Below are 20,633 nucleotides of genomic sequence, written 5' to 3'. Positions count from 1 at the left end.
GGGGAGAAGCTTTGGGCTGCATGAAACTTTTTGGAAAGTAAGAAAAATATTTAGATCAATTGTGAATGTCTGGGTATTCTAAAAAAAAAAATCTTTTGGAAAGCATGGCTCAATTAATCACTTTGCCCCATCCCAAAAACCAAGGCAAACATCAGTGCTTGCTCAATTCTAGAAGCTAAAACATCCACAATGTTCAGTATGTGGGGAATATAAAGAAATGTTGAGTTGATAAATGGTTGGTGGATTAGGTAAGCCCTACTGAAACTATGTGGGTTGGCAGGCTTGGATCTGGAACTAGACAGAAAAAAGATACATGAGGCATAATTAAGTTTTGACACCCTTTGGTGCAAGGTGCCATAGGCATACAAAGTGCCACTTCTATGCCTTCAGCTGAGTTGTGCCCGCTGATGGCACAGCTGAATATGCCCTACCGTTTTCTAAGCCCTACTTCTTGGAATCAAAAAGAAAAGGAGTACTTGTGGCACCTTAGAGACTAACCAATTTATTTGAGCATGAGCTTTCGTGAGCTACAGCTCATGAGCTGTAGCTCACGAAAGCTCATGCTCAAATAAATTGGTTAGTCTCTAAGGTGCCACAAGTACTCCTTTTCTTTTTGCGAATACAGACTAACACGGCTGTTACTCTGAAACCTGTCTTCTTGGAATCAGTGTGTCAATGCATGTGTTGGAGACTGAGAGATGGGTTAGCTCCACAGAGCAATTATCTGTTTTCAGGGTCTCCAGTCTCATGGCAAGAGGAAAGTAGGTGGAAAATGATCCAATGAGATGAATAGGCCAACAAAAATACTGAGAACACCAGGACTGGTTAATAGCCAGTGACATGCTGCTGCTGGAATGCAGGCTTGTCTGGCCGATGAACAGTTCTCCCCCAACGGATTTGCCAGCCTCTCTCTGAGCAGCCATCGTGCCGTTACATCCTTACATCTTCTGAGTGGGAGAGGACAGGGAAATTGCTGCTAAGGGAGGGTTGCAGACAAAGGTCTGGGACAATATAACACCATCCTGACAGGGGAGGTTCGTGGCTAGTGGAGAGTGAAAAGGCCAGACTATAGATACCGTCCCAATGTCGATCAGATGGTTCACTGTGCGTATAACACAAGGCACACTCGTAGTAACATTAAATGACTGGCTCAGATATCAGGAAATATTAAGGCCCTGGCTAAGCTCTCTTTTATGTTTAAGATCCAGATGATGTTTCGTAAGGCATGGTGTAAGTGAAATCTGGTCACAACAATGTGTCGTTTACATTCTCTAATGATGCAGGCATTGAATGCTTCCCCTGACCGGTGCTTTTGGTAAAGCTAGCCCCCCTATCCACTCCGCCCACCTCACAACCATAGGACTTCACTAGTGGCAGATACCGGCACTAGCTGGGGATCTATTAGAGAGGAAGTTATGGTACATGCGATGTTGTCGGCTGAAATTATTCAAAGAAGCCTTCAAGTTACAGACCTTGAAGAGTTAAAGGGTGATCGTCTCTCCTCCAAAATCTTCTATCAGGATACTCTTACACCCTGGAGAGCCCCAAGTTATTTCCACTTTGATCTGGTTCTTGTTTTCCTCCTCGCTCCAGTTAAAAAGATGAGTCTGATACAGTTCTCGCTTGGTCTACGGTGGCTCACAAGCTGCTCTCCCTAAGTTGAAGGATCCTCGCTCTCCCGGACAGCATTGCTGTTACCAGATTAAGCACACACCCCCACAGCAGCGACTGGAGTCAGTGGATATTGATCCCTGTCCTGGGACCCTCCCTCATCTCAGGTGACTTGAGCAAGGAAATAAAGACCAGCCCCTTGTATTCTTTGTGTCATGCCTTTATTGCAGCTGGAGTGTTCAGTGCTCGCTCAGGCTCAGACTTTTAGAGGCATTGGGGTGTGGCTGCACTCAGTGATCCAACACCTACGTCTCCTTTTCAAAAGTGATTTAGGAGCCTAAATCCTGTTGACCTAGCCCCACAAAGCCTAAATACTTTTAAAAATATGGGACTCAGCACTTAAGATGCTTGCAAGAGATCTGCTTAATTTTGTGTCTGGTTCCAGCTGGCTGTGTGCTGGGGTGGCTTTAAGGGGGGTTCATGGGTTCAACTGAACCTACAGAAATCATGGAACCAAGGGTGCAAAACCAAGCAGACATAGACTTCTCCCAGCCTGGTGTGGAGGGGAAGCCCCGGGCAGTTGGGTGTTGGAAAGTGAGCCCACCCTGTATTCAACTCTGTCCCACAGGGCTGGGTCCGGCTCCTCCATCCAGGCATTGTGACCTGGTGCATGGGGTCACAGTGCTACTCAGGTTTGGCTCAGCTTCCCCTTTGTCATGGGGTCCCTGGGGCCACTCCCCCACACCAGACAGGCTTAGGGTTGCGATGCCAGGGCAGAGGGTGCTGCTGCAGGTGGTCAGTGACCCATTGGCAGTTTAGTTTAGTGCACCCACTGAATCAGGAAGTTACATCCACCCCTGCTGTGTATAACAAGAGATTCACAGTGCCCTGGCCAGACTCTGTCTGGGAAGCTGAGCCCTAAAAGGCACAGCCTCTGATACCAGCACAGCCTTTACTTATTTGACTTTGGGGCAGAGACCATTAGTCACATACCAACGAGGTCTTTTCTCTCTGACCGCAGCATAGACTCTAAAGTGCTACTGAAACATTTCTCACCAGATGCATTTGACAGGCGACTTTTGGACTGGAGTTTTGGTGCCCACCTGAAAGGCAGCCTGCAAACCCTGCCTCTCTCTCCTCTCCTCCATCATGCTGCCACAAACTCCAGTGTGACTGTGCTCCTTTCTGTTCTCTTCAATCTGACGAGAGTCCCTTCTCTGATCCACCACAACTTTTGGTGTACAGTGAAAATTCAGGACAAAGGAACAGGGCATTTCTGACTTTATTTGTGAGAACAATTTGTTCTCTGGAGAGAACAGAGGATGTCAGGTTCACAATAGCACTCACAATAAATGCAGCGTACAAAGACTCCCTCTGCAAGCCTGCCATGTGCATTCACTATGCTTATGTGCAGCTTTATTCTGCATGCCTACAAGGCGCATGTGCTTCTGTGTGTTGAGCAGTGTACAATGGCGCTCTCAACATGAACTGTGGCATCAGCCAAGGTGGCACCAGAATAAACTGTGCCCGTATGCCCACAACTGGTCTTAAAAAGCCCTCTTCCCAAGAGCCACGGGTCAATGCAGTCACACGAGCTGCTAAATGGTGCTGCACGCCTCCACTACCCAGTTTGAATTTGTGGGAGCTGGATTACTTTGGGATGGAGATTTGGTCCTATCCTGTCTTCAGCAGGATTTAGTTCCCTCCTGGATAAACTAGGACTTGTCACTGAACTTGTTCCAAATTCTCCCTGTGTCCCATGACGTGGTAGCTGTCTGACCCCTCATTGTGAAACCTGTGTTCAATCTTCCCGGGTGGTGAGGGCAAGGTCAACCTCACACATGGTACTGGGGAGCTATCCGTGTACGGCTAGTGCTTCAGGCATTGCTTCTAGAGCTAATTTGAAAACAGCTCTGTCACAAACTCCTCACAGCTGGAGTCAAAATTGAATCAGCCTATTTGTATGTCAAATTAGAAGGAGTTAAGAGAATAGCAACCATCAGGGAGCTGGAGAGACTGATCTGTGAGGAAAGATTAAAAGACTTAAAGGGGCAGTGCTTGGAAAAAGGACATCTTCCCTTAGACATGATAATGAGTGACACGGACTTGAAAGGTATGACCAGGTGTAGGTGTGATATTAGTAGAAGCTTTCTGACCTTGGCTGTGGAATGGTCTCCCAAGGGAAGTGGTGAAAGCCCCATTGGCTGAGGCATTTAAAAATAGACTTGACAATCCGCTAGCAGATGTAACATAGGGAACAAACCTGTAGGGCCTCAGCAGATGGACTGGATAGCGTCTAAGAGATTTCTTCCATCTCCTATGACTCTGTGAGGAAGCAATTGGTGGTAAACAGATCATAGATGACTTTGGGGGCGTGTTTGTGATCTACCAGTGAGACTGTGTCCATTTTAGTTACTGTCAGCTGCTCCCACGCCCACACAAGAGAGTATTAGCAGGAAAAGTAACTGAAAGGATCCTGTGTTGCTCTTTGGCCTGAAGAGAAAACTCATGGTACCATTTCTAAGAGAGACTCCATGACTAATCAGTCACTGCAATGACTCCTAGGCTTTGTTCTGTAAAAGGACAGTCCTCAAACATTAACAGAGTCAGGCCTAGAGTTCTCTCTCCAGCATAAGAATTCACGGGAAAGTGTGCTAAGGGATAAAGAAGTGAGGTTCATGGCCTCATTCAGTCACACCGGTTTGAATGGCTTGGGCCGAGGGTGAGCTGTTGAGGAGAAGAGAATGCCTACCCCATTTGCCTACAGAGTCACTTCGCAGCCAGCATCTAACCAGCTGCACTATACTGTATGGTAGTGTAGGGCACATTGGAGATACTGAGCCAGATCATCAGATGCTGCCAACTGATGTAGCTCCTCTTCAGTGGAAATATGCCAACTCACAGCAGCTGAGAACCTGGCCACCAGGTGCTTACAAGGCAACTGTATATAAAACAAATTTGATTCTGCTGTAGATGGCAGCATTGAGAAAACAATATTAAGAATATAAAGTACCAGAGTCTAAGTAGCGTACAAACATGCGTTTTCTTACACACACACATACACACACACACGCTCTGTACCCTTCACATCCTGCACAGCAGATAAAGAAGGTCAGACTGCAGCCTCTTGTTTTGTAAACATCAGGCAACCCCAGCGAAATGGCTTGCTTTTATTTTGCTAGAGCTGAAGGCCAGCTTACGGCATTACACAAGTTGTCAGTGGCTCCCACTTGCAGACACAGGTTCGGAAGCGGGTCTACAACAACGCTCCGCAGTCCTGTTTTTGTGTTACATCAAGCAGCAAATAAAGAAACCCAACTGTACGTTAGTGAGAGGTTTTCCAGGTGGAAGCCCGGCCTGCCTGCACACTTCTTGTCAAAACAGAGCTGTGTGCAAAGCTGAGAAATTCCGTTATCGCTGCTGGTCCTCAGAACTCAGGGGGCTGTTAAGCAGGCTGATAAGCAGAATCCTGCACTCACTCAGCTGAGCCGGGTGCTTGGCATACAAGACTATCCTTTTGCCATCCAAAACTGCAAGAACACCACAGCTTTCCTACTGTTTGAATTCGTCTTTCCAATGGTTTGCTGCGTGGACCTCTAGCTCTCTGCCTTTTTCTTTGCAACATGGGTAAAGAGATGAAGGGCCTCCTGATCTTTTGAGATGCTGAGCTCCTGGGAGGTGCTGGTCACCCAACGCCCCTGGGTGCCAGTGGAGGTTGAGCGTCTCGTGGACAGTGCTAGGCAGCCTCTGAACCTCACCAGATCAAGCCCTTAATAGCCAAACCAGGGCTTTTCATTTTGAACCCTTTTGTATATTTAATAAGCCAGGGAGCTCAGTTTTCAACAAGGATTGACTTGTCCATGCACTGATTTCAATACCCGAATGAGGGATTTGAGCCTTGTATGGCATTTGGGGCTCAGGTCTGAAAACTGGGCTCCAAGGGTGTGGTGAGTGCTGTTTGACCATCAGGGCTGAAAAGTGAAAGGTGAAGCAGCTCTCTTCCCATCCCTGCTAAGTGCAAAAACATGGGGTCAAATCCTAGCGCCTTACAGTCATTGAAGTCAGTGTCTTGGGGTCTGTGGGAGTGTTGTCTGAGTAAAGACCTCAGATTTGGCCCATGTTAATGTTCCTCTTCTATCTGAGTAGGGCTGAGTGGCGTATTGGGAATTTATTAGTTTCTACCCATGGCATCTTCTCTGTCTCTTCCTCTGTAGAAACAAACACAGAGTAAATAAAAGCAAACTTCAGTGTTCCTTGTCTTTCTCGTCTTTAAAAGGTTCCTGTTTCATCTGAACGCCACTGCCAGCATGTGGACAAAAACCCATGGCCATGTTCCTAGCAATCCCTTGGCCTGGCCAGGAGGCAGTGAGCTTGGCTTCTTTTCCATGAATTGGCCAATGGAGAGGACAGGGCAGCCCTAGAGATTTCTTGCCTTTTGAAACTGTGCTTTCCGAGGTTAACATGACAGGGAAACCCCTTGATGTCTTTTTTCCTCCTGCATGGAACTCAACTCATTCTGTACTGTGTTGTTGGGCCATGCTATCACCTTCCCAGAGTAGATCCAATTTCACATGGTTGGTTCCGGAGATGTGGCTCTTTCAGGGCAGATCCTGCTCTTACATCCCCCTCAGATGCTTGATGCGCTGATGGATCCTCGCCTGGGTCGCTGTTACTCCTTCATCAGCTTCTCCTTCGGGTGACTCACTATGGGTGATGGGCTGAGATGAAGGCAGTTGCCAAAGCAATAGTTTCCCACCGTTTCACCAGCCTCAGAGAAGCACGGCTGTGCTCCTGCTTTCTCTCTCCAGAGCTCTTGTGAGCTCAGCATGGTAAGGAAAACACTTCAGCCCATTCAACTTTCCACCATTCCAGGACACCCAGGGATCTCTGTGGAGCAGAGAGAAAAATTATCAGCTTTTTACATTACAGTTTTACAGGCCTAGAAAAAATGAAGACTTTATACTGAGTCCTGGGAAAGGGATTACACCTCCCCCACTGCAATTTATCTGCTAGTGCTGTGGGCTGTATCCAGCAACTACAGCCCAGTAACTTAAGCACCCAGTCCTGCTCCTGTTAGTGTCAGCAATAAAAGTCTCCTTGGCTCCACATGGCCTATACGTGTATTTAACCAGCTAATGCAGACCTCACCCGGCAGCTCTACTCACTGAGCATGCAAGGCACACATTACCATAGACAAGACTCGAACTGGGAGACTCAAGTGAGCAAAGCCTGGCATCCATGGATTTAGAAGGAAGCTCACCAGGCACCATATCCCAGGGGAAGCCTGCTCTGGCATTTCCAGTGTATTTACAGGGTCTGTCTCCTTCCCGCAGCATAAGCAAATAAAATATCTAGCCGCATTCCCTTCATGCAGCTTTAAACTTCATAACAAACTGTAGACAGAGGACAGCACTCCCCAGAGCTGCTCACTGTACAAGCAGGATACAAACCCAACAGGAGCTGCTTGTGTCCTTCAGTGAGAGAAGTCAGTTTCTGACTTGGCAGTCAATGCGCCTCTCCCTCTTTCAAGCCTCTGAGCCTAACTAGGCTCATCCACAGCTAATTACCTCAGCTGCAAGCAGCAGGCCTACCTCTAGCTCAGGGAGCCTCCCAGATGGCAAAACTAGTGAAGAACCATTCTTGGGACATGAACCCCTATAAGACCCTCCCCCACCCCTTTCAGACACCCCCTCAGGACACCACTAGCTATGGGGCACCAAAGAACCTGTACCCCTCATTGTGATCCTCAGCTGCTGGTAGCTGTGCTATGCTCCCCTTGTCTGGAGAATGCTCTTTGCACACGTCAGAGTGCAGCTGATGCTTCTCCTTCTGCAGGTAGGTGGGGTTCCGCTGACACTGTCCCTAGAGACATTTCCACAACAATCCTGCGATCTCCATTCAGGTTCTCTGAACAATCTCACAAGCGGCTCAACAGAGAGCACACACAATTCTGGACATTTTAATTGTTAAACAATACTTTCCCCCCAACAGCAACCTCCCCACCTCCCCCCCCCCAATGGCTCAGTATCACTTCCCTGCAGAGAGCAAATAACAGAAATAAATAACGAATGCCTCCTAAGCACTTTTAGGGTATTACATAGAGCTTAAGACCAGAAGGGACCATCTAGCCTGACCTCCTGCACATCACAAGCCACTAAACTCCTCCCCGTTACCCCGGTATTGAGCCCAGTAATCAGGATTAGACACAAGTATTTTAGCTTTCAGGAGACTCAGCTAGCATAATGGTCCCTTCTGGCCTTCAGATCTATGAAAGGGTGGAGAGTGCAGTCTGTCAGAGGGATTTTTACTTTTCTTGGTTAAGTTTGTGCTCCTATACCCCAGTGACCGTAATGATAGAAGAAAAGAAGAACTCTCAATTTCCTGAAAATGGAAGGGTGTCGGAAAGAGAGAGAATATCCTGGGTCTGATTTTGTTTTTATTTTTATTTTTAAATGCTATTTTAATGAATGACTTGATGATTTTGACACAAAGACCTAGCTTTATGGATCTTGAAGGGCTAGAGGAGGACCTTTCAGTTCTATGAAGGCTGAAATAAAGCAAAATTTCTGTTGTGAATGGAAGTCAAACTTCCATAATGAGACAGATGATTTACAATAGTGTTGGCTGCCAATTCTGTCTGGTTTCAAAGCCACCAGTGCTGTCTCTGCTCTGTAAAATACAGACCCCTCTCCACCCTTCCTTCCTTCTAACTTACAGGATTTCTGGCTCTTGTGATGATAGTTTCTGCAGGGCTTGAAGATTATTTTGTACACTGAAATCAGCAGAGGGAGGATGGGCGCTAAACTTGCTGAGATGAGAACCACATTTTTCTTGAGGCTTTGTGGAGAGAATTGCACAGCATGGATACAGAGAAATGGGGCTTCCCTGGGAAACCATAGCCGCACTGAGACATGGAATCAACCCAACAGCTGGAGAAAAAAATTGCAATAAAGTATTCCCAGACACTCACTATGGGCCTGATCCAAAGACTACCCAAGGCAATGAAAAGTCTCCCATAGACCTCAGTGGTGTTTAGATCAGGCCCCAATGTGAGTAATACAGTAGAAGAATTGGTTTAAACTTTCTTCTGTGGCTTTCACACAGAGTTTGATTCCTCAGCTGGGGGAAAGGCTATCAAGGGTTCTGGCCTGAATGAATAAGCCAGTGAGTACTCTTCTTTCCTTTATTGCGATTAGGACTCCTAGTATCCAGGCTTCAGAATTACCCAAAGAACCATCTCCACGCATGCTTCATGTAGCAGCCCAATGGCATTGTTTTGACAGTATTGGGTCGTGGCTGGCAATATCTGGGGGAAGAGAGAGGCAATGTAAATAGGATTAAATTTTAATTTTATTCCTCATGAAAGTGAGGGGGATGGCTAGTGCTGACTAGATCCAGGATAGCATGGGAAGAAGCAGTGCAAGTTCCTCTCACTCAGCTCTGCCAAGGCACTATCAAAAAAGAACTACATGAGTTCATGGCGGATAGGTTCATCAATGGCTATTAGCCAGGATGGGCAGGGATGGTGTCCATAGCCTCTGTTTGCCAGAAGCTGGGAATGGGTGACAGGAGATGGATCACTTGTTCTGTTCATTCCCTCTGAAGCACCTGGCATTGCCACTGTCAGAAGACAGGATACTGGCCTAGATGGACCTTTGATCTGACCCAGTCTGGCCATTCTTATGATGTGTACCACCTTCTTCTATGCCAGCTCTTCTCATAAAAAGAGACTCTGATCTACTGTATAGTGGTTTTGTGTGGATCGGATAAAGATCTCCAAACTCAGTAGTGACTTCAGCCGTGTATGTGGGGTGGCTATCCAATAACAATAGTAGTTACAAATACTGATTAAAGGAAACTTAAAACTACACCTCAAAGACAAAAACAGAACATTTTAAAACACTTTATGATGAAAGCTTCTATTAGCCACACAAAGAAAAAGGAAGAGAACATGACCATCGGTATTTCCCCCTCCAAAAAGGTCTACTGACAGTTAGTATTTCTGTTGTCACAGCTATTAAAATACCCCAAGGGTTGGTCTGATATACACTTCACACAAAGTTAGTGGGAAACCGATTCAGTAAATAATCTTGGATTCTATTATTAATAATAATTATTTTATGTAATTTGTTTCTCTCATTGTCTACAGTGTATCATAAACTATTGAAACCTCTAAGAAATCATGTTCCCTGCTCCAAAAAACTTGCAGTCTAGCAGCTTACTTGAAATTCCTTAAGGCTTCCTAGGTGCAATGTGGTAGATATCAAGATTCCATTGGTTTCAATGCATAACGGCACCACATTAGGTGCAGTGAAGGACCTGGAGCTAGAGGTTTAGCACCAAAAAATAAGAATATTGTAAAGTCTGAAGTACCATTGCAAAGGTGAAACAAATCAGTCTCAGCAATGAAATGTGAAAACCACCCTTGAGTGAGACAGGAAAACTGGAATCAGTGAGTGACGCTTTTCCTCCTATCTTACCAAGTTGGAACCTGAAGGGATCTTTTTCAGTTCCCCTACAGATGGAGCTTTTGAGCTGACATTGACAAGGAAACTAACTTAAAACCTGGGGTTTGCAGAAGTGCTACACTGCAACCTCTGAGAGAAGATCCTAATTTTTGCAAGGGATTCACTTTAAAATAAGGGAAAGAATATGCCGGGCAAATAATATGTATGAAATCCGAAATAGGAAGTCCAAAAAACAGATCAGGATTGGGTTTGATAGGACATAGCAATGGCAACATACCTACCCATTCTCTAACTTTGGAAGAGCCACGTTTTGGCTCTGCTACACACTCAGTCTTGTAGGTATTGACTGCCCAGAACTCTTAGGTCTAGGCCTCAGGTCCTTACACAGTTCTTACTCAGACAAACTCTCATAGAAGTCATTCTCTATCTGTAGCTAGTTTATGAGGAATTTATTGTGATTATTTGGTATTCTAAATTCAGTTAGTTTTGACTGGACAAATCAGTTACGTTCCATATTTCTGCTTCCTGACTGGACAAGTTGAACATTTATACTCAAATTTCCAGGGCCAACAATCACCGTTTCATTTGCTTTTTGTGACTGTCTTAAAGGGTGCTGATTCCTGCCAGTGAGCTCCTCTCCTAGCATAGTCACAGACAGCAAACACAAAAGAGGCAGGAAAAGTTATGCAGCATTTTCCCATCTCTGATCATTCCCATTTCAGTAACACTGAGCAGTAATTTTCATCTTCCATTCATGCTTAGATCCAGGAGTGCTGCCTCTAGGGAGTATTTTTCACTTTGATGGGACAATAAGTGTGAAATGAAGGGCGATGTCTCATTCTCACACTACCATACACATCCATCCTGTCCAATCCCCTTCAGCCACGTATCTCAGGGAATAAGAACTTAAGGGGAGGAATACATTTCTTCTTGAGTTTGTCATGTTCCCTCTATCTGGGACACTGGCCACTGCTGTTCTGTGACGGGATTTGGAGCTTCTAGAATATCCTCACAACTGAGCGTGCCAGGAATCCTCCTTTTTTTTTTTCTCTCTTTCCTAGGGAGATTCATTACACTCTTCCTCCCCTTTGGTGCCTCATGCTCTGTGACTTCTCGGGAGTTGCAGCAGGTGTGGAATCACTTCACTGTGTAAACTCTGCTGATGACACTACTTTCTTAGCACACACGCACTAGTAAAAAAAAACAGTCCTCTAAAAACAATTAACAAACTGGCCAGAAGCCAATAAAGGACTCCAGGCCAGTGGGGGTAAACAGGAATAGCTCCACCACTGACTTTAATGGAGCCAGGTGATTTACACCTACTGCAGGTCTGGCCCTCCACTTCTCCCGCCATGAGAGCCATAAGAACCCCAGACACTTGCCAATACTTCCTCAAGCAAAAGCCTCTTTAAATCCCTGAAGGTCGACAAGCTCAGGCTCCCACAAACCCTCTAGGAAATGGAGTTCCTAAGCCAAAGGCCCTTTCCTGAAAAATCCGTTTCCACCTTCTCCTTCTGTTTAAAGCTAGGGGCTGATGACAGCTCGAGCTGCTGTATCATGACAGAAGGAGAGAGGCAGCCCTGAGGTAGCCAGGACCAAATTTGTACAGGGTCAGAGTCTCCCACTTTCACTTTCTTAGTCTTCAAACCGTCCCCATTGGGAGTAAGGGGGAGGGGGAAATCTGGCCCACAGAAATGTAGAGGTCAAAGTCAATGCCCTGAATGACATCTAGTAATGAAGTAGAGGACAGTGCAGAATATTTAGACCAGGTGCCCCATGCTTCCTGCAAGCAGCACCACAAAGCAAGCATCCCACTGCATTTTTCCCCAGAGGCAGTTTCAGGTGCACCTGCAGACACAGTGGGACATCTACATTTGGGACCAGTAGGTGCCATTCCAAATTAATTAATTACTGTTTCAAGAAGGTAAGTAATAAGGCACAACAGGAAGAGGCTGATGCTACTGCCTAGGGAGTGTAACCTAGGAGGCATGAGGCAGAAGTGTTTACAAAGGCGCCGGGTGTGGTAGAGATATTGGAAGGTATCGCCCGCCCTGCAGAGTCTCACTGCTATCATAGTATGGCTGGTGAATTAAACTAGATGGCCAGATTCATTCCTGGTGTAACTCCACTGAAGATAGTGGATTACCCCATGGATCAACCTAGCCCAACAAGCTTTATGTAGGAGCATAGTTAATGCTTTGCTGAAGAAAAAAATAATCTATTTATTTGCCCCTGATACTTAAGACCTCACACTGGGATGATGAAAGGCCAGATTCTGATCTCTGTTACACCATCGTAAATCAGGAGTAACTCGAATGGAGTTACACTACATTTATATTAGTGTAACTGAGATCAGAATCTGGCCTGATTTCATATTATCCTGGTTGGGAATGTCCAGTGGTCATCCAGTTTCTTATTTCTGAACATTTTGGGCCCAATTCTCCTCTCACTGGCACTGGAGTAAATCAGGAGTAACACCATCAGAGTCAATTGTGCTGATTTTCCTCTCATTTACACCAGTGTAAAACCACTGTAACTCTCTTGACGTCAGTGGAAAAACTCCAGTGTACACTGGTGACAATGAGCGGAGACTCAGATCCAGCATATTTACACTGCTGTAAAACTGTTGTGAGAGGAATATCAGTTCGGCAGCATACAGTATATACAGGCAGTGATGGAAGACAGGGCTAGCTGTCCTAAGAACTGCATCACCTAAAGAATTCTTATTTATGGTTCCTGAATGTGTGTGCACATGTAGGAAGGAGGCTAGGAAGATGACAATTAAAATAAACTTCAGGTTGTTTTTCCAAAACATCTGTCATATAAACACAAAAATCAGATGTTGTTCTGGAATGCGAGCTATCTGCCGCTCTGCATAACCCAGTGGGAGCTGCAGCTTGCCTGACCTCTCATGGTCTCGCCTGTGATCTGGGAACTAAATTCCTGAGAGTTCACAAACTAAAACATGGGTTTCAAAACAGAAGCCAAATGAAGAAATCTCCCAATCCCTCTTCATGATTCCCAATCCCTGCTTGCCTATGAGAAGCCCAGACTTCATAAAGGAACAGACATAATGGTATGATGAACCACCTGCATACCAGAGTGCAATGGACATGACCAGGAGACTGGGCTGTGTGCCAGACGGAGGAATGTTACAGCCGGCATATGTGTGAATCTTATTAATTTATTGTATCTTACTAGGCCAGTCAGAACTCATTAACCATATTTCCTGGTTTTGTATCAATATGCCCTGTGATGGGTTTGGGCCCTTTGGGGTGTCACCTCATGTGCTGGGTGCTACTGAGTCAGCCTATTCTGCCAGCCTGGGTCCCCTTTACCTGACCTTTGCTGGGCTAGGCTCACAAGCCTCTTGCAGTCAAGTACACAGGCAGGGCCACACCCAGCTGCACAGAGAGACAGAGATCCATGCTGGAAAGATTCAGCCTGAGGGTCTTGCCCCAACACCCTGGTGCCCACTCCCTTTAAGGGGTACAAACCCAAAGGTTTTATGAAATTCGCTCCCTTCCTCAATGTGGAGGGAGAGATGCACAACTTCTTGCCCCTGTCCCCAATTAGAAATTACATAAACTGGGTTATATTATAAACAAGAAATAAGTTTATTGACTACAAAAGGTGAATTTTAAGTGAATATAAGAGATAACAGACAGAACAAAGCAGATTACTGTCCTAAAAAAGCTAAATATGCAAGCTAAGCTCAATATACTTAAAAAACTGGTTACAAAATGTAAATTCTCACCCTAAATGTTATTTTAGGCAGGTTGCAAAGTTTCTGTGGTTCAGAATTCCAGTTATACTCCTTTTCAGACTGGACCCCTGTCTCAGTCTGGACTCCCCGGCACCTTCCCTTCAGGTGGCTTTAGCAGTCTTTCTCCTTGGGGAGACAGGCCATGGAGAGGAAGAGTCCCGTTTGCCTTCCTCCCCACCCTTAAACAGGATTTACATAAAGCGGAAATCCTTTGTTTCCCAAATTTGACACACACACCCGTTCCCTTCCAGTGGAAAGTTACAAGAAGTCCCAGGTAATGTTTAGTATCAGGTGACAAAACCACCTGACCTAGTAGTGTCTCAGTTACATCCCCAGACACCTCCCAGGAGGGAGAGGGATTAGTATCTTCGTGGTTTTGTTGTTCCTTCCTGATGGCTCATCAAATTTGATGGCCTGTCGTCTGCTGGGTGTCTTCCCAATACATACCCAGTTGTAATTGCATACAAATTGGATAATCACTTCAGTAAATCATAACCTTTCCAATGATACCTTACAACACCCATCTTGCATAAAATATATCTCAGTTTGTCATATTCATATCATAAGTATATTTCCATAAAGAATATGGAGTGAAACGTCACACGCCCATGAAAGAGGTGAAAAACTAGTGGGGAGAATGCTTCTGTTCCATTGTGATAGGTCCAGCACAAGCTTCAGGGCAGCCATTTTGTAGGGGCACTCATTTGTTTGTGAGGAAAATGAAAATGACACTTGCACACACAAGCCATCCATATTTCTAACTGGATGTCAAAGGGCACTCTGAGTAATGGGTATTTGTGGTGAGGGGTTCAATGGGGGCTGGAGGAGGATAAATCATCTCCAGGCTATGGCTTGATAGCAGAATGCTTCAGTGGCCTCTACTGTGTCCCTGTAGGAGCCCCTGTAACATGCACACCCTCTGAGAGGGCTTGGAGGATCAGCACAGTCATAGACTGCCAGCCCCACCCCTCATCCAGCTCATCCCCAACTCCCCACCCTGTGCTGAGGAGCAGAGAACCACAGCGTAGCAGGGAGGGACGGACACCCTGTAGGCAATCTCCAAATCCTGCTGTCCCAGCGCAGTAGAATCACACTATGTCCTGGATGCTTGGTGTCCACTGGATTTGGGGTTAAGTGGTGGCTGGGGCAAAACTGGGGTTAGGATTTACCCTACATCTCTCCAGCATACTCAACAAATCAGAAGAGTCCATTAGCTTAGCATTGCAATGGCTCTGTGCTGATGAGAGAAATCTCTTTTTGTGTTTTTGTAGTCACTGATTCCCACATCTTCACCTCACTGCCCTTTTTGCCTCACCTGAATTGCTCACGTATGAAAAGAGAACTCATCAGGAACTCTTCTTATTATATCTCATGCCCCAACCACCTGCCACCTGTAGTTTGCATCTGGCCACATGGCTCAGAGAGTACATGCTAAACGGCTACCACTCTGTCCCACAAAGCAGAATACAAAATGGCTCTAGGGCAACTGACTATAAAGTAATCTATCAGTTACTTCTTCATCTCATACTAAAGTACAAAGGAACCTGATTCCCAATGCGAAACAAGAGGAAGAGTTGTATTTCCCCAGAACGGCTGCAGGACCCCTCTAGTGTGTCAGCTCTGCCTGGCAGTTACATGATGATAGACGCCAGGGAGCTGTGGTGTTCTATAACCCGATTTATTTAGGAAAAGGAAAGGTTGAGCATCAGACCCGTTGGTCGAATGTGAGCTAGGCAGAAGCTGCCCGGAAGATATTAGGATTGGCCGGAAAACAGCAATTCCTTTTTGTGAAAAATGCTGAGCTTTTGAAATACATTTTTGTTCCAATGAGGAACTGAAAAGAGACATTTCTTGAAAAGACCCACGCATGAGAGACCAAGTCCTACATCCAAATAGCCAGTAGCCTGGTGGAGGAGACACAGCTTCAAGTGCCTGCTCTGCCGGATTCAGAGTGATCCAAGATGAAAAGCTCTGCTCTGAGTCAGGCAAAGCAGTGGTTTGTAACTAGGTCTCCTACATACCAGCTCAGTATCCTGACCACTAGCATATCCCTACCTCCTTCCAAAATGCAAAGCATGGGTTTCAATCTGCAAACAGACATCTTGACCCAAATCTGCCTTTGCAAAGACTTTCGAAAGTTTTCCGATTGTTTTTATTCCAATGCAGAAAAAAAATCGTTTATTTTGAAATCTATTGGCTGTTCTGGGATGTCTGTCTGTCTGTCTCTCTCTGGGTTTGACCAGAAATTCCATCCTGGAGCAGAGAGACCTTCCTGACAAAAATGTCATCTAAGTTGATATATTTCCCTGAAACAACATTTTTTAAAGGAAAAAAGGGTCATCTACCTTTTTCCAGCCAGTCCTAGTAGATATATAAGTATGCTCAGGAGGATGAGAGCTAGGGTTGCCATCCATCCTGGTTGTCACAGAAGTGTTCCTTCAAGGTTTTGTGGTCTGTCTTGCATCACGCTGGGCAAGCCAAACCTGCTGACATTTGGATTGCCCCTGCCAGGTGAAATCAGGGCGTCAGGACATCACAATGCCAGATTGCAATAAGAGGCATGTCTCTTCCCTGCTGTTAAACACCCATGGCTGGCCCCTGTCAGTTGACTCGGACTCAGGCGATGGGGCTGTTTTAATTACAGTGTAGACATTTGGGCTCGGGCTGGAGCCCAGGCTCTGGGACCTGTGAGGAAGAAGAGGAACTTCTGTGCCACAGTTAAACAGCCCTGTGGCCAGAGCCCTACAAGCCCAAGTCAGCTAAAGTGCACCACCACGGGGGTTTAATTGCAGTGTACACATACTCATGATGTTCTGCTTTTGCATCATGGCAATGCCAAATGTTTCCATTCTGATGTAAGGCTATAACACAACACCCTCTCTAATGTGTAGTCAGGAGTTTATGCCACAACTGCTACATATCAGCTGGGACTTAGGGAGTATGTCTACTCTGCAATATAAGCCTTGAGTGAGTAGAACTCAGGTTAGGAGACCATGGGTTTGTTACCCTAGGGCTTGAGTGTCTACGCTCATTTGTAACCCGAGGTTAGAACTGTTGAACCCTGGCACCCAACCTGGGGCTCTAGCATCTACAGTGCATTATGGGGGCTCAAGTCCAACCACCCGATATCCCAGACTTCCTAGCATGCTCCCAAAACATGACCACCCTAGAAAGTCAGCCTCTGGGACTGTGGGATACTTTAGGTGGACTCCCAGAGCATGAGGCCATTGGAGCTGCATCTACACCGCAAAGCAATCGGACTTTAAACTCTGAGTCCCGGCTCGACTCAGTCTCAGACCTTCCATCATTGTGGGGTCCTGGGACACTGGGTCTGTGCTCTGGGTTAGCACAATTTGTGTGTAGACAGGTTAGGCTTGAGCCTGATTTTGAGCCCTGCACTTTTGTTGCAGTGTACAGTGGTGCAAGTGGAATCCATTTCTTACTGATATGGGGGGAGGACACGGAGGGGCACGTGACCTCCTCATGTGACCCCCCCCACATGACTCCTCCCCACCCTGCCACCAGCATGGGGCCCCCACGCTTTTCCTGTCCCCTCCCCATTATCCACCCCCTGTACCTGGGGAGGGTGGGGCTCTGTCCTCCTCCTGCTGTGCCTTCCGAACCGCAGCAGGGAAAGGAGCAGAACCTGGTGCCACTGGGCAGCCCCACGCCGGCAGCTCCTCCGGCGCAGTTGTACTGCCCCAGCCCTTCCACACAGGGTCTCATCCGTCTCTACAGCAGCAGCCTCACAGAGGACAGGGATGGGGCGAGCTTGGGACAGTACAGCAGCTGCGCCAGAGGATCTGCCAGCGTCGGGCTGCCCAGCGGCCCCACGTTCTGCTCCTTTCCCTGCTGTGGGTCCTGGGAGAACTGCAGGGCTCTCCCAGGAACCGCAGTGGGGAAAGGAGCAGAACCTGGGGCCACCGGGCGGCCCCATGCCGGCAGGATACCAGTGAAAATCACTGGCTCCTAAAGTGGTGTACATGACAGTCCAGCTGCTAATTTCCAATGTGGGTTCTCATTTACTTGAGTGAGAAATAACGTCCAAATACTATTTTACATTTCAGGGACATTTTCTCTTCCTGGCAGTGGATAATTTGAGTAATTCTGGAGTTTAGTCAGAATGTGGAAGAGCTGCAAGGCAGCAGGAGTTGAAAGGCAGTGTTATCCTATTTCTCCTTCTTGTTTGCCTGGCCCGGCTTTTCTGATTTTGTTTTTAAGTCCCTGAACAATTTGGACCTTGGTCCCAGAAGTGCTGTAAGTCCCTTGAAACTCTGTAAAACCAATCTATAAAATCTCCATTCCGGCAGGAGTTTTTGATTATATGAGAGTCAGGAGGGCTTGGGGTGTTTTTGCCAACAATATTTTTTTTCCTCCCTCGTATTTCCGTGACCGAAAGGCTGCGTGTGTGTTAGTGCATGCACGAGAAAATATTTTCACGTGTTGCGTTTGTGCCCTCAAATCTGTGAAACTGGTTTCCTCCACCCAACAGAGCTACTGTGATGTGAACTACCAGGGGACCAGGGTGAGAGAGGAAGGCCTATGAAGATGGACGCCCGTCCTCCCCCTCCCCCTTGCCCCCGGATCAGAAGGGGAACTAACAAACAGGCTCACCCAGAAATATTGGTGGCAGTTTCATTTCCACCCAAGAAGCATTTGGTTATTGTCAAGGAGGAAGGGAAAGGAGGTGAGTTTTTACAGAAACCAGACTGTTGGGTTACTTCCCTAAGTGGGATTCACAAGGGAACATACAACAAAGATAAAGAAACCACAGCCTCAGAGTACACATTCCTTATATTCAAGGCCCTGACAGCACTGTAACAGCTACATCATGAGGCCTGGTTATAGATGAGCACGTGCCCAGTGTGGTGACATTTCTATCACAGTTTGCTCTTGCAGTGTAGATGGAGCCCACTTGAGCCTACTACAAGCTTGACCTTTGGGCAGCTGCAGCAGAGTTTGCGAATGCTTAAAACATGCTTCAATCTTGTCTGCCCTGCAAGACCAAAGCCCAGGTTTTAACTATGTCAGAGACAAGAGTTTGTGACCGAGTCCCCTGACACTGTAGTTATACTGTAGGCTGGACCCTAGTCTACCCAGTGCACATTCTTTCTTGTTGCTGATATGGTTCTAGTGTAGTATGGACAGGACCCTGGCTTGGGTTTAAGTACTATTATCAAAACAACATGTTCAACTGCTACACCTGGAAAAAATAAATAGCAACGTTACATTGACTAGAAATTCTCTCTTTGCCTGTAGGGATAATGGAGCAGTCTAAATGCACCTCCGCTCCTCCATCTATCTGTGTTCTTATATGGCATCTATCATGGTAGTATCTGAGTGCTGGAGAGATGTCAAGGGACGCATGGGGGGGCATGCAAGGTTGTGTGCAACCCTCCCCCACCATTTGCTGCTTTTGCTGCCTGGCTTATACCGAGCATGCTCACACGGACTCCCTCCCACCCCCCACTGCTTGGCTTGTACTGAGCATGCTCACACGGAATGTCCCCCCATTCCTCCTCCCCCACACCATCGGCAGGCATGGGTCATCGGGCTTCTAACTCCCCATCCACCCAAATCAAAGCAGAAATGGAGAGCGAGAGAGCTTCCTTTTACAGTATTTAATGACTGCAGATTCCAGTTGCTCTCTCTAAAAATGTGGATCCAGACACAGCATTCTGTCTCCCCACACTCCTCTACTGACAACAGAAACAAAGTTCAGAGGAGTGGTAATTGCCAGGCAGACATCAGTGATCCCAACAGCTGTGTTTAATCCCTTCTATCAGTACTGATTCTGTCTCAGAAGGTTGCGCAACATGGCGGTGGCTCATATACATGGGGATAGCAGCATCCCTCTCTTCCTACCAGGCTTACCCAGGCAGCCATCATGTGTAAATTGCTACATTGAATTTTCCTGCAAACTGCCTACTCATGGGTAACATAAGACACCCTCTCTCTCTCTTCCCCAGTCAGACATTAAACTCTGTGTGGCAGGCTCCATGTACTACCTGATCGCAGTGCTCTTGAGACGGGTTGGGTGTAATCGCTGCTGCACTAGAACAAGGAGAGGCGTCCCGGCTGCAATCTCAGTCAAGGGTTCCTTTGCTATTAGTAAATTCCACCAGCAAGAGCCATTAACTAAAGTGTTGCTCTGGTCTCTGAGTGGAGAGGAATAATATATGTGAAATCAGAGGGGTCCTGTCAGCTTGATGAAGCCCTAAACCGGACCTCTTTAAATATTGCTCCTTTGATTCTGAACCTTTGAATCCCCTTCCAACAATTGCTGTTTTAATTAATGATACAATGAATATAATATAGTTTGGGTTATTTTAAAAAACTGTGTCTAGCCTTCACAAAAGCTACCAAACCTGACACCCCGAGAGTCTGAAGCCCTCCATGCACTGAAAAGGCACAGCACCAGTGCAAATCTTCCCCTTGTTGTCTCCCCAGGTCTATGTGCCTCAGTCTGGATGGGGTGAGATTCCCACTGGGGATGGGATGGCAGTTCGGTCTCCATGGCTCATTCAGACCTTTGCCGTTCTGCTAAGCTTGCCATCAGTAGGGGTCCTTAGTGCCAGTTCTGGTGGTGTTTTTAGTGAGGTGGCTACCTGCTCACTAGTAAAGGGACAGAGACCCATCAGCCTCCCCAAAGCCGTCAGCTGGAAATGGCTTCCAATGGAAATGCATGCTTCGGGAGCTGCCTATCCTTGTTATTACCAGATGTGTTACCAAGCCAGTAACAAAGATAAGCTTGGCCAAGATTTTCAACCCTGACTAGTGATGACAGT

General features: G+C 46.6%; 1 protein-coding gene across 1 annotated transcript in view; it reads right to left on the bottom strand.

The window, feature by feature from the left end:
* Nucleotides 1-4,761: 4,761 nt before the first annotated feature.
* Nucleotides 4,762-20,633, bottom strand: part of ADRB2 (adrenoceptor beta 2) — a 63,079-nt gene continuing 47,207 nt past the window's right edge. The window contains exon 2 of the mRNA XM_073355816.2: nucleotides 4,762-6,498. Coding sequence (XP_073211917.1) covers nucleotides 6,464-6,498 — 35 coding nt within the window. The 3' untranslated portion in view covers nucleotides 4,762-6,463. The remainder of the gene's footprint in view (nucleotides 6,499-20,633) is intronic.

The sequence above is a fragment of the Lepidochelys kempii genome, chromosome 8 (genome assembly GCF_965140285.1).
Source record: "Lepidochelys kempii isolate rLepKem1 chromosome 8, rLepKem1.hap1, whole genome shotgun sequence".
Taxonomy (NCBI): Eukaryota; Metazoa; Chordata; order Testudines; family Cheloniidae; genus Lepidochelys; species Lepidochelys kempii.
The sequence above is the reverse complement of the archived record's forward strand: the minus strand, read 5'-3'. Positions and strand labels throughout refer to the sequence as shown.